This window comes from Stegodyphus dumicola, chromosome 11, assembly GCF_044657685.1.
Source record: "Stegodyphus dumicola isolate Sdum_Otavi_A_Nest chromosome 11, ASM4465768v1".
Lineage (NCBI taxonomy): Eukaryota > Metazoa > Arthropoda > Arachnida > Araneae > Eresidae > Stegodyphus > Stegodyphus dumicola.
Window position 1 is genome coordinate 88,564,777 of NC_140778.1, and position 15,000 is coordinate 88,579,776.

At 33.2% G+C, this 15,000-nt stretch overlaps 1 protein-coding gene across 2 annotated transcripts in view; it reads right to left on the bottom strand.

The window, feature by feature from the left end:
- Window positions 1-2,394: 2,394 nt before the first annotated feature.
- LOC118193237 (neprilysin-2-like) overlaps window positions 2,395-15,000 on the bottom strand; it is a 101,484-nt gene continuing 88,878 nt past the window's right edge. For both annotated transcript variants that reach the window (XM_085826468.1, XM_085826467.1), the window contains 4 exons: window positions 10,964-11,029; window positions 6,206-6,301; window positions 2,889-2,965; window positions 2,395-2,649 (listed from right to left, as the gene is read on the bottom strand). In XM_085826468.1, the coding sequence (XP_085682594.1) occupies window positions 2,550-2,649; window positions 2,889-2,965; window positions 6,206-6,301; window positions 10,964-11,029 (339 nt within the window). In that variant the 3' untranslated portion in view covers window positions 2,395-2,549. The remainder of the gene's footprint in view (window positions 2,650-2,888; window positions 2,966-6,205; window positions 6,302-10,963; window positions 11,030-15,000) is intronic.

Consider the following 15,000-nt stretch of genomic DNA (forward strand, 5'->3'; position numbering starts at 1 on the left):
CATGGACGCCGCTTGTTCGGCGGAGTTTCATTCCCCGATAGTGGAGGAAACTGCGAACCCTCCCTCCTTCTATTCTAACCTCCTTGTTCGTAGAGGACTTTTTAAGGGAAACTGGCTCGTATACACGTTACACATGGGAAAAACCACGAAAACACCCATGCAGCCAGCCCGTTCGCGGATTCGAACCTCAGACCAAACTACCAGCGTTCAGCGACTTTACCGCTCGGCCGCTGGTGGGCCTGGTTAGATGACATCTGAAGTAGAGTTAATGCTATTAATGATTCAATTGCATGAAATTTGTGTTAATTTTTTAATAAAATATGCACTTTTTATTGTCTTTACATAAAGTACCTATGTGATCTACTTTAAATGTATAGACACAATAAAGGACTCTTTTTGCCAAAAGGGATTTATAGAACGGATTTAAAATGGATTCAAAAGGGATTATTTTCGTAAAGTCTGCACAAATGTACACTGTGGCGGAAAAAAAATTGCAGTTCTATATTTCCCGTTCTACTGGGCCGATTGACAAAATTCAAATTGCGTTTTTTCATGTCTCGAAGATATATATTAGATTTATATATAGAATTGTTATAATACAGGTATTTTGGCATAAAATAGGACTTTTTCTTAAATAACATGCCAATATTTTGTCATATTTCGATTCTACGACTCAAATTATGCCAAACTGCCAAGTTTCCTAATCGCACGTGTAGTTTTTTTAAAAAAATAGCACTCAAAATTTTAGCTCTCAATGTTAATTGAATTTGATATATATTTATTAAACTTACTTAATTCCTTCTTTCAGAACTCGAAATTTAGGCTTAATCCAAATAAAATTCGCACATTTTTTATGATTTATTTTTAAAGTTTATATTTTAAAATATTTTTAAAAAATTTTTCGGAAACATTTTTGTACGATAACCTATAAAATTTTTAATATCATCTTAGATGCATTTCTAGGCACACTAGCAAAAATTTAGAGTTTTTATTCAAAATTTTCTAAGATATACGTGAATTTACATACTGGCACGCTTTAAAATTTGGCATATTTGTTATAAGCGATAATAACGCCAAATGTGGTTTACGCACTGTTAAAATTATTTGAAAGTATGAACGTTGACTTTTTTCCGCTATTGTACAATGATAAAAAGGAAAAGAAAACTAGGTTGCTCTGAATTAAGAAGTTCGCCAAGTTGAATTATTCTTGGCGCTAACTGAAAAAAAGACGCCGGGATAAATTTTGTAATTTCTCCGTAAATTTCCCACCAAATTTTTACAAAATTTAACATTTGGGCTTAATTGAGTCTTAAAATCGAAATATGGAAAACAAATTGGCATGTCATTTCAGAAAGAGTCCGATTTTGTGTGAAATACCTATTTTACAACAATGCTATATATAACTCTAATATATACCAGGCCCAGTAGAACGGGAGATATATACCTGTCTCATTTTTTTTTCCGCCGTGTACATATGTATATATGTATGTATCGCGTATAATTCAAAAACGATTAAGCGTAGAAGGTTGAAATTTAGTATAAAGGACTTCTATAGCGCATCTATTTATGCACTTCCCTTTTTATTATAATCGACAGTCCTTATCCGGCCTTTATTTTTTCAATCGTTGATAGGTTGATAGTAGTCATGCATTTCCAATTACAGTGTTTTAAATGGCGAAAATATTTATGCCAAGAAAAATGCCAAGAAAATGAAATTTTGACAAATTATCAAACCTAACTTTTAATGCGAACTCCGAGTCGTATATTTATATTTGGGAAAGTTTCACACTCATTACGAAAAAATAAAATTATAAGAAGTTTAACTCGCGTACAACAAAATTTAATGATTTTGTTTAGTTCCAAAATTTGCAATTTTTGATGTAATTTTCAACTTGCCTTGAGAATCGGTTTATTAAGTTAGAAAAATTCGAGGAAATAAGTTTAAATAAGTTCATCCAAAAATGCGTACAATTGAGTAGGCTGTATAAGGAAGTAACTTGGTGTTCTCATCAGACTTTCTTCGAATTAAAACGATACTTATTATTCTTATATTATATTTCCTTATTTCTTTTAACATCGAGAATAATACTAATCCTTTTGTATTCATAAATAGTTATTTCGTCACGTTTTTCAATTCAAGGTCTTTTTGGGAAGAAAAAATGCTCAAAGGTTGGGAAAATATTATTAAAGCATGCAATATGAATTAAATCAGGCTATAATTCAAATTTAAAGTGATCCATTACTATAATTTGTTTTTTAAATGAGATTTTAGAGTTTACTTTTTACAATGCAATTTCAGAATTTTTATTTTACTCAAAACGGTTTGTACTGTTGGAAAATCAGCGTCCTTCTCGTGGTTAGAGTTACATAAGACATAAACAAAATTCATGAAAATTGAGATGCAATATTTTATTCAGATAAAAGATATTGACACATGTGAAATAGCACAAAATCTTTACATGCAATGCCTGTACCGTGCACTAGTAAATTAATAATGCAGATGTGATAAATAAACAGTATCCTAGAACTATAAATCTGGATTTACTTTCCTACCAAAATTCGCATCTGTTTTTACGAACCATGGCCGAATCTGGTTTGCAGTTGAAATCTTTGGCAAACTCCGGTAGATTAGATAATGGTCCTATGATTCTGGAAAAGATGATCAATTTTAAGTAATTTTATGTGGATTATGACTTCAATTTCCTAAATAATTTCAGAGCCTTTTGTTCCATTTTGATTTGTCAAAGAAGATACACATTAATGTTTCAAATGATAATTCGTATTTTATTAACGAACTAATAATATTTTCTGATGAATATAACGTCACGGTATCCTCATCTAAGGAAAATACTTTCTATGCAAAGTAGATTCGTTAAGAGGTTTCTTACCTAAACTCATGTGGGCTATGTTTATCAGCAGACATGATATCCTCCAGAGTGCTCGGATCCATACGCGCACAAAACATCTGAAACAAATTAAATGTATTATTTCTACCACAGACTGGGTACAAAAAATCTGCATACCAGGAAATAAATAAATACAAATACAGTAAAACTTCCATTAGCCAAAGTAATTTAAACCGGGGGTAGTTCCGATAATCGAAAATTCGGGTAATTAATGTTTCCAAAAACTGACCTAATATTCTCATTTTGACAACAGTTTCTTTACTTTTATTATCTGCGAAAGAAAACTGAATTATTTGTACAATTACATTCGTTGTCCAATTAAGAAAGATAAAATATTTTTAAAAAAAGGGGGGTGGATGAAGACTGTGAGGCACTCTGTGAAGAGCGAGGACGCCAACGCCAAAGAAATGCATAGCAAAAACAGCAGAACGAACCACGGGAACGATTACGATTATTATATTGTACTGCAAAACGGATCACGCGGAACTTCCTGAATGGTTTAAAAATAAAACAAAACTCTTTAGAACAGATTTGTAAGATAAATGAGTATTCGTAAGTAAATGAGTATTTGTAAGATAAATGAGTATTCGTAAGTAAATGAGTAATTTGTAAGAATTCGAGGGCAATGGAAATTTGTAAGATAAAAATATAGTTTTTGTACTGTATTAATCCGAATAAAAACATTTAAAAAGCAGTTTATTTGGTGTTTGACGCCAAATAAGGTAAGAACCCACAATCATCGGTCACGCACGATAAAGACTAAGAAAAGTGAGACAAAAGAAAAATATTGCAAAAGCTTAATGGATTCCAAGGTTAATGGATTCGAGGGCAATGGAACTTTGAAGGGTTGAGATTATAATTTCGAAGATGCGAAATAAAACTCTATCTCATGTTAGCAAGCGCAGTGAATCACACAAGTCTTTATTTTCATACCAGTCCTTTGTAGCTGAAGTGTATAGCCAGCCTCGGAATGCGAAGATCGAGAAATGCGATTCTAACTTCTCCTTCTTTAACGCCATCACTTGCATTAGGGCTACTATACTTGTCGGTTTGCCACAACGCTTTCATCAATTAGATCGCTGGTTATAAGTTTTAACCAACAGCAGTACTAGTGTGTGGGGAAAGGGGAGATACAGCAAGTCAACGAAGCAATGTGAATAAATCACAAATGCTTTAAAATATCTCAACAATAGCCAAAGTCTGAAATACAACATATCTGAACAAACTAGAGATAACTCCATCGGTTAAAATACATAGTTGCCTGATTCAAAGCTCAATTTTATCATAATGCAATCCCAAAGGAACCTGCCCGTGATTATGCATTAAGCAATGAATCTTGCATCTCTGAGCAACGAATGGCCACGTGTGATGAACATCAATCATATCGTACGCAATTAAATACCCCACCAGCTCAAGTTCGGATGATATGATATGAGGGACGCAGCCCGACCGTCCTGGCAGACTTTACGTCGCCCTATGGCCTTTTTGCGGGCTGCGTCAGAGCAAGCCAGAAACGGCACCTTCAACAGACATAAAGAACATAACTAATAAACAAAATTCAGATTAAAATCCCTACTGCAAGCTTATTATGATTAATCTTCTCCATCATTTTCCTGGCAAATTTTTTTAGTCTTTTAAAATATCATATATATTGAAAACATCATTTTTCTTAAACTCGTTCCTGATGTCAGTAAAATATTTAAATGTTTCCACGTAATGCTCTTCAGTGCCCGGTTCTTTACAGATATCACAGAGGTCAGACTCTTGTAATTTAAACCTTTTAAAATAAAAAGGAAAACGGCCATGACCTGTAATGATTTGGTTAACGTCAATGTCTGAATAACATAAACCTCTTTTAAGTTTAACAAATTTCATATAACCTTTATTTCGATCAGACCTTTCCCACTCCTCCCTCCATTTATCATAAATATAATTTTTCATAACAGTCACAGCTTTCCTTGTTGATCCCTGTACATCAATATCACGAGCATTAACATCGGTAATTGCCTCCTTGGCCAGTGCGTCCACCCTCTCATTTCCGAAATGTCCAACGTGTGCTCTCACCCAATTAAACACAATATTTTGATCTTCTCTCAAGTCTTTATATAATTCTCTAATATCTACTATTAAAGGGTTGTCTTGATCAGGTCGTGAGGGAGCTTGAAAAACTATCAGAATAGCTTTGTATATCATATTTCCCTTTAAGAGTCTTCTTAATCCATTTCAGTGAATAAAAAATAGCCATAGCTTCCGCTTGATAAACTGAGTTATAAATATTGAGTTTAAATTTATTATTCTCAATCTCTGCTCCATAATAATATATAACATATGCTAAAGCAATGGCGTCTCCCAGACCTGACCCGTCTGTATAAATGTCAATTTCTTTTATTTTTGGAGCATCCAAATAATACGGAATAAAAATTCTTTCAGCAGGATGAATCAAATTTAAATCAAATTTTCAAAAGCACACCGTGTTACAATAGAATCTCCATATAATTTAAAATCTATATTTTCTGTTCTTAAACGAAATTTATCATAATAAAAAACAAATAGTTTGGAGAGAGGGGAGCTCAAGTCCGGATATAAGATTGGACAACTTGTGACATCATCAGGGGCAGACAACAGTAGCACCTTGACAGCAGAACGGCACCGTGGGCCCCCAGGAAGGCTTTCTTAAACTATACAGTTAATGTAAAGAGCCCTTACCTACATACTCAGTGGCAAAAAGAAGTTGGCTCCAGCACTTACCTAACCTTGCCAGCAGGTACTATTAGAACTTAGCAGGTTTCCCAAGATATTATTTATCTTGAATAGAAAAGAAATGTTCTTTATGCTTATGCAGTTAAAGTCAAAATTTTGAAAGCCAGGTAACCAATTTTGTGAAATATATCCAAGATACACACGTAAGACATAAATTATGCAAAATTTCATTAATGCTACGCACGATAAACAAGTACGTGAGCGAATAAATGACATAAGATACTTAGATACTAAAACTCTCTTGACACATTCCGTGAGCGCATATATAAACGCATGAATGCATTAATTATCCCTGCAGTTGTAAGGGTGCTGATCTAAATGCATAATACTCTAAATAACTTTTCTCTTTTTGATTAAATGCCGCGGTGAGTTGTAAACCTTGTATATACTGTGCTGGACTGTATGTCGATGTCAGCCCTATATCAGTGTCATTTCTGCAAACTAGTCCTACGCCGTGTCGATGATATTATGCTCTAGAAGAAGAGAAGAAGCCTTGATATTATTCTTGTAGACGTTGTGATAAAAAATATAAGACTTACGTTTGCTGAACTTATCCAGAACAACTGATTTGGAGTATATTTTAGTCCTGGCAGCTTTGGTTCACGTCCATGATGCTTTACCCAAGTCTGATAGGCCTACGAAAAAATAGACAATATGAAAGAAAATCAGTTAAATGCAGTGAAGCATCGATTATCCGAGCCCTGTCGTATCAGTTTAATTTATTTAAACAGAAAAAACAAAAAACATTAACAGCATTAAAAATAATGAAAGAAAATAAAACTAAATATTTACCTTTCTTAAAGTCTGACTTATAACTTAGTTACTTAGAAATTGGCAAATATATAAATTTGAAAAAGGTAACAGCTCTACTTATTTGGGAACGGAGATAAGTAATAAAAGTGTGTTGGCCCCAGAAATATATAAAAGAAGCATTGATGCAAATAGACGTGTTTATGCCCTGAAGAGTTATTTAAAATCCAGCTTTCTTAAATTAAGAACTAAATTGCTTCTTTACAAAAGTCTTATGAGTTCTGTCTTGACTTTTGCGTCAGACTTGAGCACTGACTTTATGTGAAGAGAAAGCTCTGGGAATTTTGAGGCGAAAGATCTTGCATTGCATTCTTGGTGGTGTCCAAGTGAGTGGATTATGAAGAAGGTCTAATTTAGAACTCTATAAAATTTGCAAACCTGATGTTGCAAAATTCATCAAATTACAGAAACTTGAATGGGCTGGCCATATGGCTAGAATGAATGAAGATCGTTGCTGCAAGAAAATCTTTCTGGCGAAGCCCATGGGAAATGAAACTGGGGGCAGACCCCCGTTAAGATGGATTGATTGTGTCGAAAAAGATCTTAATATTTTAAAGGTTGCCAAAAGCAGTTGCCAAGAGCAGAAATGCCTGGAGAAGGCGGGGCCCCACCCAGGGCTGTCGAGCCACTGAAGAAGAAAAATGAAACAGTTGTTCGGGTACTTTTTCCAGCTTTTCTGAAATAATAATAATTGCTCTGAACAATATTTTATGAGTTCATTGAAAAGTTCAAGGGAAAATATTTGTGCATAAATTTATAAAAGTGCCTTTCGGTTTTTATTTGCAATAAATTTTATTTACCGGCATTGAACGAATATCATATACATATCAGCGTAAGATTTAGAACTGGTAAAAAAAAACAAAAATGGTTAAATTATTAATTTGTGATTACATTCTAATGACTCAAAGAATAATTTGCAACTGAAAATTAAGAAAAAATTTTAAATATATATTAAAAACTGAATTTATAAGGTAAAACAAAAATTAAAGTAAAATAATGATTATTCTCAACTAGTTACGTAATACATGGCGTTAGAAACATTTTCTGTTAATCACACAAATCGAAAATGTTCATAAAAATCATCAGCTGAAAGTATTAGAAATTATATCAATTATATACATTATTACAGCCTGCAAAATGTAAATTTAAATTATTAAAACTCACATATCTTGCTGTTAAATCGCTGAATCAGTAAGAGAATGATTAAATATGAAAGTTAAATTCAAGATTTATGCTGGCTGCATCTCATTGTATTGTCATTCGAAGTTACGTGGAGGATAACTTAAATACCATTAGTTTCCCTAAGAAGTAGCATTTATCGACTGCTCTGCGTATTCTCGACAAAACATCAAATGCCTATATTGTTATTCTAGTCTGATTCCCATCAATTGATTAAAAGAATGTCATCAAAAATTGCTCAAATACTGAGTTTATTCATTAATTTGACTCTCGCCTCAGAGTGTGGTGTATAAGTGCACACCTCTAGTTAAATATTTTACTAAAAGCCTTTGGTATAATGTAAAATTATTGGTAAGAAATCTTAGTGGTTGAAGACCAGAAGAAAAGAAATGATCTAAGATCCAGATGTAGTATCAACTAAGCGCCTTTTCTAGGTTTCTTTTCAACCTCATCTGTTAGTATTATGATCACAGCTACGATTTTTATTGTATTAAGACATAATTTTGCATGCTAACTAAAACATATAATTTTTTCGAAAATTGAAAATTTGATGGAGATTTTATGTAAAATGCTATCTATTATGTTTCCATATCCATTTAGTTCAAAACTAATTGAAACGTTTTAAACTACCTGTATTTCTCTTTACCAATACTGGACTTGGTAAACCAGTCTGGATCATTTAAACACCTAACATCGACGTATCTGAATTCGCATTAAAAAATCATGGCTATCTATATCAATTGCAGCAACAGTAAAGGGCAATATGGTACTTTGATGTGGATGAAAAAGACGTCTTTCTAAAGGTACGATATCAATGTGATGGATTTTTAATTAAAATTAAAAGATTTGTTAATTAAACTTTTGAAGTGTAGTGATAATATACATGTAGGCAATAAAACATTTAAATATTCTAATTCCAATAGAGGCATTATGAAGATGTTAACAAGCGTATGATCGAAAAAATAGGTTCTGGCAGACAATTACTGTTATTGTTACTTATACTCCCCTAGTCTGACAGTAACATCAGCTCAAGCCCAAGAAATCCCTCATGGCAAGAAGCGCGAAATACGCCTGTTGTTGGCAACAGCCCTTAGCACCTTACAGGTGTCAATGCGATACAGGTCAATTCCGCCCCCAATTTTGATGAAGAGCATCGCGGGAGGACGGGTCAGAGAGTCTCCCACCACTCTCCTCTTCCACCAAACCACATGAGAAGACTCAGCCCGTCGTATATTCAGAGTACAGCCATGCCGACCAACATTATACATTTACAAACATGCATGCCCTCTCCGAAATTCGAACCTAGGCCCTTTGAGACGGCAGTCAGCGACGCTAACCTCTATACCGGTCTGGCGACTTATTACTGTTGTTATGTCAATATTTTCTAACCAATGGGCAGACAGAGAACCGTGACTGTGACGGAAACTTCTTGAAAATCCATTTTTTTTGCAGCCATCAAGGAAAAAAAAAAGACTGGATTTGCATAAGAAGCAGTGGATTTAGCTTCAGGTTAATTACCTGGCGCATGTTGCTGCTACGGTGTTAACAGCAAAACCTGAAATCGTTAGAGCATCACTAGAACACTTTCCATATAGAGGAGGGATTTCTGCACATTGTCTATATTAAAAAAAAAACCGTTGAAGGAAGTCCTCTTCTCAGGCGAAAGGAAATGTCACATTCTCAGTGCTAAAACGACTATTGGAAAACAACCTATTTCTTTCGAACCATTCTTGAAAAGATGTAAACAATGCAAATCGGATTGAAGGATGTTGGTTTACTTTAGTTTATTTGATTATGGCAAAGCATACGAGGATTACTTGCCTAAGGAAAGAGGTGGTGGAGGACTTCTGGCTCATATCCACATTACACAAGAAGTAAACCACGAAAACACCCATGTAACCCACTCATTAGTCTGGAATCGAGCCTAAGTTAAACAAGCAACGATGAGCGACTTTAGTACTTGGCTTTTGGTGAGCTGACTCTATGTTCGAAAGCAAAAATGTGGTGCACATAAAGCTATCAGATTATCTTTTAAAAAAATCACCTATAAAACTTTTCAGTCGGGTTCGACTTTTAAAATCTACATCTAGCATCTACCGAATATGATGATTTTTCTTTTAAACGGACTTGCTATTTCATCTCTTTTTGAATGAATTCTGTTGTTTACCTGTCGGTAATTCACATCAGAAGTCTTTGAATTTAGATATCTTACTTAGAAATAGCATTAAAAAGGGGGAGAAGAAACAGATTTTTATCTTGAATGCTACGGGCTGAATGTGAAAGAATTAAAGAAACAGAAGTAAGAAGAACGCAGCATGCAGTAGGTAAGGATACGGATTTTGCATATGGGAATCCTCTGACGTCTAAGCGCTAAATTATCCAATTTTTCGATTTAAAAGTTTCACTATTTGTTGCTACAATACGTAAATCGATAATATTAGGCTTTAGGCAAATAAACATATAATTGAAGCACAGGCAGCAAACCGATTTGAACTAAATATTAATGTAGAATTCAAAAGTATAGTGACTCTGATTTTGGGAATAAAAGATAGAGGTCTGTGTCATTTCCAGACTTGATCTAACACTGGTAGTTGGTAAAAGGTAAACTTCATCTCTTTACCGCATTTTATATTTCTTGCGCATATGTTATGTGTGTGTGCTCGATGCTTCCATAAGCTACATTTATAAAGTTTTCTTAAAGCATTGTAATGCGTAAATACAGTGCTAAATTATTGAAAGGTTTGCTTTCACCCAGAATTTGGAGTAATAATTTTTTTTACAATTCTAAATATTAACAAAACCAGATCTATAAGATGTCTGCAGAATATTCGGATAATGAAACGTGATAATTCTAAAATGTCGTACATAATCCGCAGCAGTTTGGTCAGAATATAGAGCACATGATCACTTTTATGAAAAATGCAACGTTGTTTAAATGCTTGCTACTAATTTTTGTTCAGTACAGTTGCAAAATGTAATGAAAAGTTCAGAATAAATGAATCTATCTCCGAATCATCTGCAGAAAGATACAGATTGCTATCTATCTGTTTAATGTTATCTGCTAAACACAAGGTCCGATCTATAGCGAATAAATCTCAAATATGCAGATCAATAATATGTACGGATATCATAAATAATCATGTACTGTAAACAGCCCTTTTAAATATGCTTTTAGTAAACCTGTATATATATTATATATATCACATGGCACCTCTTTTGTACTTTTCTACAGAGCATTTGATTTAAGTTCTTTTTGTTTCACTTTTGGAACTTTGTGTTTCAATTTTTTAATATTTAAATATTATTACCTGATAAGCTGCTTTCAAACCAGTGATATCAGCAATATTTTCTTCTAGTGTTTTAACACCATTTACCTATCAAAAACATACATAATTTATTAATACATATTGAAGAAATTTATCATTTTTAAACACAGAGTTAAAAGCAGCGTGTTTAATGGCAGTTAATCAAATGGCGCCGATGTTGAGAGAGAAGTTTCTATTTTTTATATTTCTTTAATAAGTTAAATCATTCCCAGTTTATTCGAACAAACTGTAAGCATGTAATGTTTAAATATCCATGCATAAACATCTAATAATAATCCGCTAATATTGTTCAATAAAAATAAGTATTAAAATAGGCTACAGATCTATCGACTGACATTCTATCGACTGAATTCTATGGTGGACGACAACTCGAAAACGTGTTGCCAAAGCAGGGAAGCGAATAGACGTAAATTAATTACGAAAGTAAAAGTAAACACAGCAGTTTCTCAATAAACGTCTCTTCTATTTATAAACTTGTTTATTTTGTTTAATGCCTGTATATACATGCACCAGAGAATATGGTATTATTTAACTTTTATGTTCCATTGTTACGTCTCTGCTAAATGCTGCTATTAAAGTTATACATATTTACAGAAATGTTTGTGAACATCAGTATATTAGAATCTCTTTCTCTACATTAATAATAGGTTAGAAAATGAAGTACAGACAATTTATAATCAATTGAATTGAGTATAGGCACAATGACCAGAAATGTCCTTACCGGGTCTTTATTTTCGCAGCCGTTGGTCGTAATCATAGACTTCCAACTTTAAAAAAAGTATTTTAAATTATGCAAAGATTCATGTTTTAGCATTTTTACGTTTAAAGAAGTCAATTTTGAGGATACACACAATCTAACTTTTTATGCGTTTCTCCGGGTGGTACACTTACATTTAGGAAAATTTTGTATTCCTTATACAAAAAACACCCAAAACGTATGATTCCTTTACGAGACAAATTGATCCATATTTGATATTAAATTCGATCATATTTAGATGCCGTATTTAAATTGAAGAGGGAAATATTTACATTTGTAACGTAGCTGAAAATAAAATATCTTTTAGGGATTGTGAAAATTTAAATATTCGTTATAAAATAACTCGAAGTTTTTTTTCCCTCTTAAAATCATTTAGTAGTATTCTTTTTTTAATTTTAATTATTACACTTACCCTCAGTTTGGGTTGCAGAATTTTTCGTTACATGAATTCATTTGATTATACACACATGCCTACATACGCATATACTGCGCAGTGCCTGGAAACTGGTACCATTATCATCTGTTTGGCAGGTCTATCTTGGAAACATGAAATTGCGCAAATATGATTGATATGACTCTATGAGTTTGCGAAAATATTTTGTATAGAAAGAGCACATATATCTTTCTAAGCGATTCTGTTTAACAGCTGTGCTTAATTATCACTGTTGTTAATTATATTTATTGTATTTCCATGTACAGGTTTTCGGTGTTCCACAGAGTGTTCCGTAGCTGTTAAATTCGGTAACGTGTTAGTATTCGGAACTACTCTAATTAGCAGTCTGTTCTGAAGCATCACATCTTCCCCAGTCCTATTTCACAGTCCTCACGGTGATTGCTGACGCTCCAGTACTGCATTTCTACATCATTTCAGGTAGATTGGTTATCATTCTGTGTGAAGATGTGCTTGCCAACCGACATTAATCATATTCCTCTGGAGTTATTTTACTATCACATTTTTGTCGTAACTACTAGGTTTCACGATACACAGGTATATTTAGGAGCAGTTACATTGGTAAATGATTATATCTAAAAATCGAAATTTCTCTGCGACTTTTGAAATTTTATGAACCACGCCACCGTTTTGATGAAAACAGCTCTAGAAATTTCCATAGATTTCTATGATTTTAGAAACGTACTTACGAATGAATGCAATGAAAGGTACATTCTGCATAGAGAAAAGGGCCAGTTATATATCTTTCGTTGTATTGGGCCGATTGACGAAATTTAACTTGCGTGTTTTATGTCTCGAAAGCGCCACTTAGGATATATATTTGATTTATGTATAGCACTGTCTTAACATAGGCATTCCAAGTTTTTTTTTAAATGACATACCGAGGTTTTTTTCACATTTCCATTCTACGATTCAAATTATGCCTGAATACTAAATTTTGTAAAATTTCGTGAGATTCATGAGATTAAACCAGAATTAAAATATTTAACCTGGCGTACATTTTTCAGTCTGCGCCAAGATTACTTCCCCTGGCGAAATTCTTAAATTATAGTAACCTGTTTTCCTTTCCCTTTTTTTTTCATTGTGAACGAGAGGGGGGAAGGTGCATCGTTTATTCTTACAAATAATTTTAAGAAAGTGCGTGACCACATTTGGCGTTCTTATAGCTTATAACAAATATGCCAAATTTTAAAATGAGGCATTATATAAATTCAAGGATGCCTTCAGAAATTTTGAATAAGAAATTCTAAATTTTTGTAGGTATGACTAGAAATGCATCTACTTTTTTAAATGACAGTAAAAATTTTATAGGTTATAATTCAATTTTGTATTTGAAAAATTTTTAAAAATTACTAAAATGTATAAATTTAAAAAATAAATTAGAAAATAACTGCAAATTTATTTGGATTGAACCTGAATTTCGAACTGAGAAAGAAGGAATTAAGTAAGCTTAACAAAGAAAATGATGCTAATAAATATATACAAAAATTCAATTAACACTGACAAGTTAAAATTCTGAAAGCTAATTTTTTAAAAACTATCCGTGCGATTTCTGCAAAACTTGGCACAATTTCAGTCGTAGAATCGAAATATAGAACACGGTTGGTATGCTATTTCAGAAAAAGTCCGATTTTGTGCCAAAATACCTATAACAATGCTATATATAAATCTAACATATATCTAAGTCGAGCTTTCGAGACACTAAGAGATGCAATTTAAATTTTGTCAATCGGTCCTGTAGAACGGAAGATATAGCACAGCACCCTTCCCACCTTTTTTGGGGGGGGCGGAATGTTACAAGTGACTTTGATATGTGTTCGTCATTGGTTTGTTTTACCAGTTTCTTAAATATTGATGTGTATCTATATATATATAGAGTCTGTGTGTTTGGTTGTCCTCTAATAACTTCGCTAAACTTTCTATAATTCTTTTCTGGGTCCTGAAAAAGGTCCACGTCCACTTTCTTTACAAAAAAAAATATAGCTAAAAAGAGAGATATTTACTAAAAACTCGGAAAACGATCATTTTCCTCCTCACTTTTCCGAGTGGCAACAGTCTCGCGAGCTGGAGATGAAAATCCGCTTTAATTCGAAAGTTGTTTCCACTGCACGCTTTCAAATCCTAGAGTTTGTTAATAAAAAGTTTCTAAGTTTTACGATGAAATAAAAATAGCATTGCCAAATATTAAATTCATTATTCCCGATTCTAAAAATTCGCAGGAGCCATTTCGACTATTTCCATCTTCGTACGGCTTTAATCTGCAGACATGCTAATTAAAAACTCTGAAAGCGCTAATTTTCGCACTGATTTTTCCGAGTGGCAACAGTCTCGCTCGTTGGAGATAAAAATGCTTTATTTCGAAAAGTGTTGCTACTACTAACTTTCAAATCGTAGAGTTTGTTAATCAAAAATTTGGAAGTTTTACAAAATCTATACATATAAAGTAGAATGTCTTTTTGTGTGTTTATTTGTTCGCGTTATTGATTTCTGATTAATTAGGATAAATTTTTTACCACATTTAATTGACTAAATATAGGTGAAATATTGGAAGGAACTTTCAGCTTTCACGACCGCTTGATTAGAAAGACGAAAATCATTGAAATCTGCGTGCCAATGTTGCTGATATAATGAGAGAGAATTAGCTTATTTTTCTATCGAAATTTTTATATCGGCTCTACATCACATCAAACTGAAAAATGTATGACTATGAATCGTAATTTTTGCATCGTTAGTAGAGAAGGATTACAGCGGCATCGTCCTCTCTATTATTAGATTCTTTACACTCAATTTAACTTAACTGGATGGACTTCC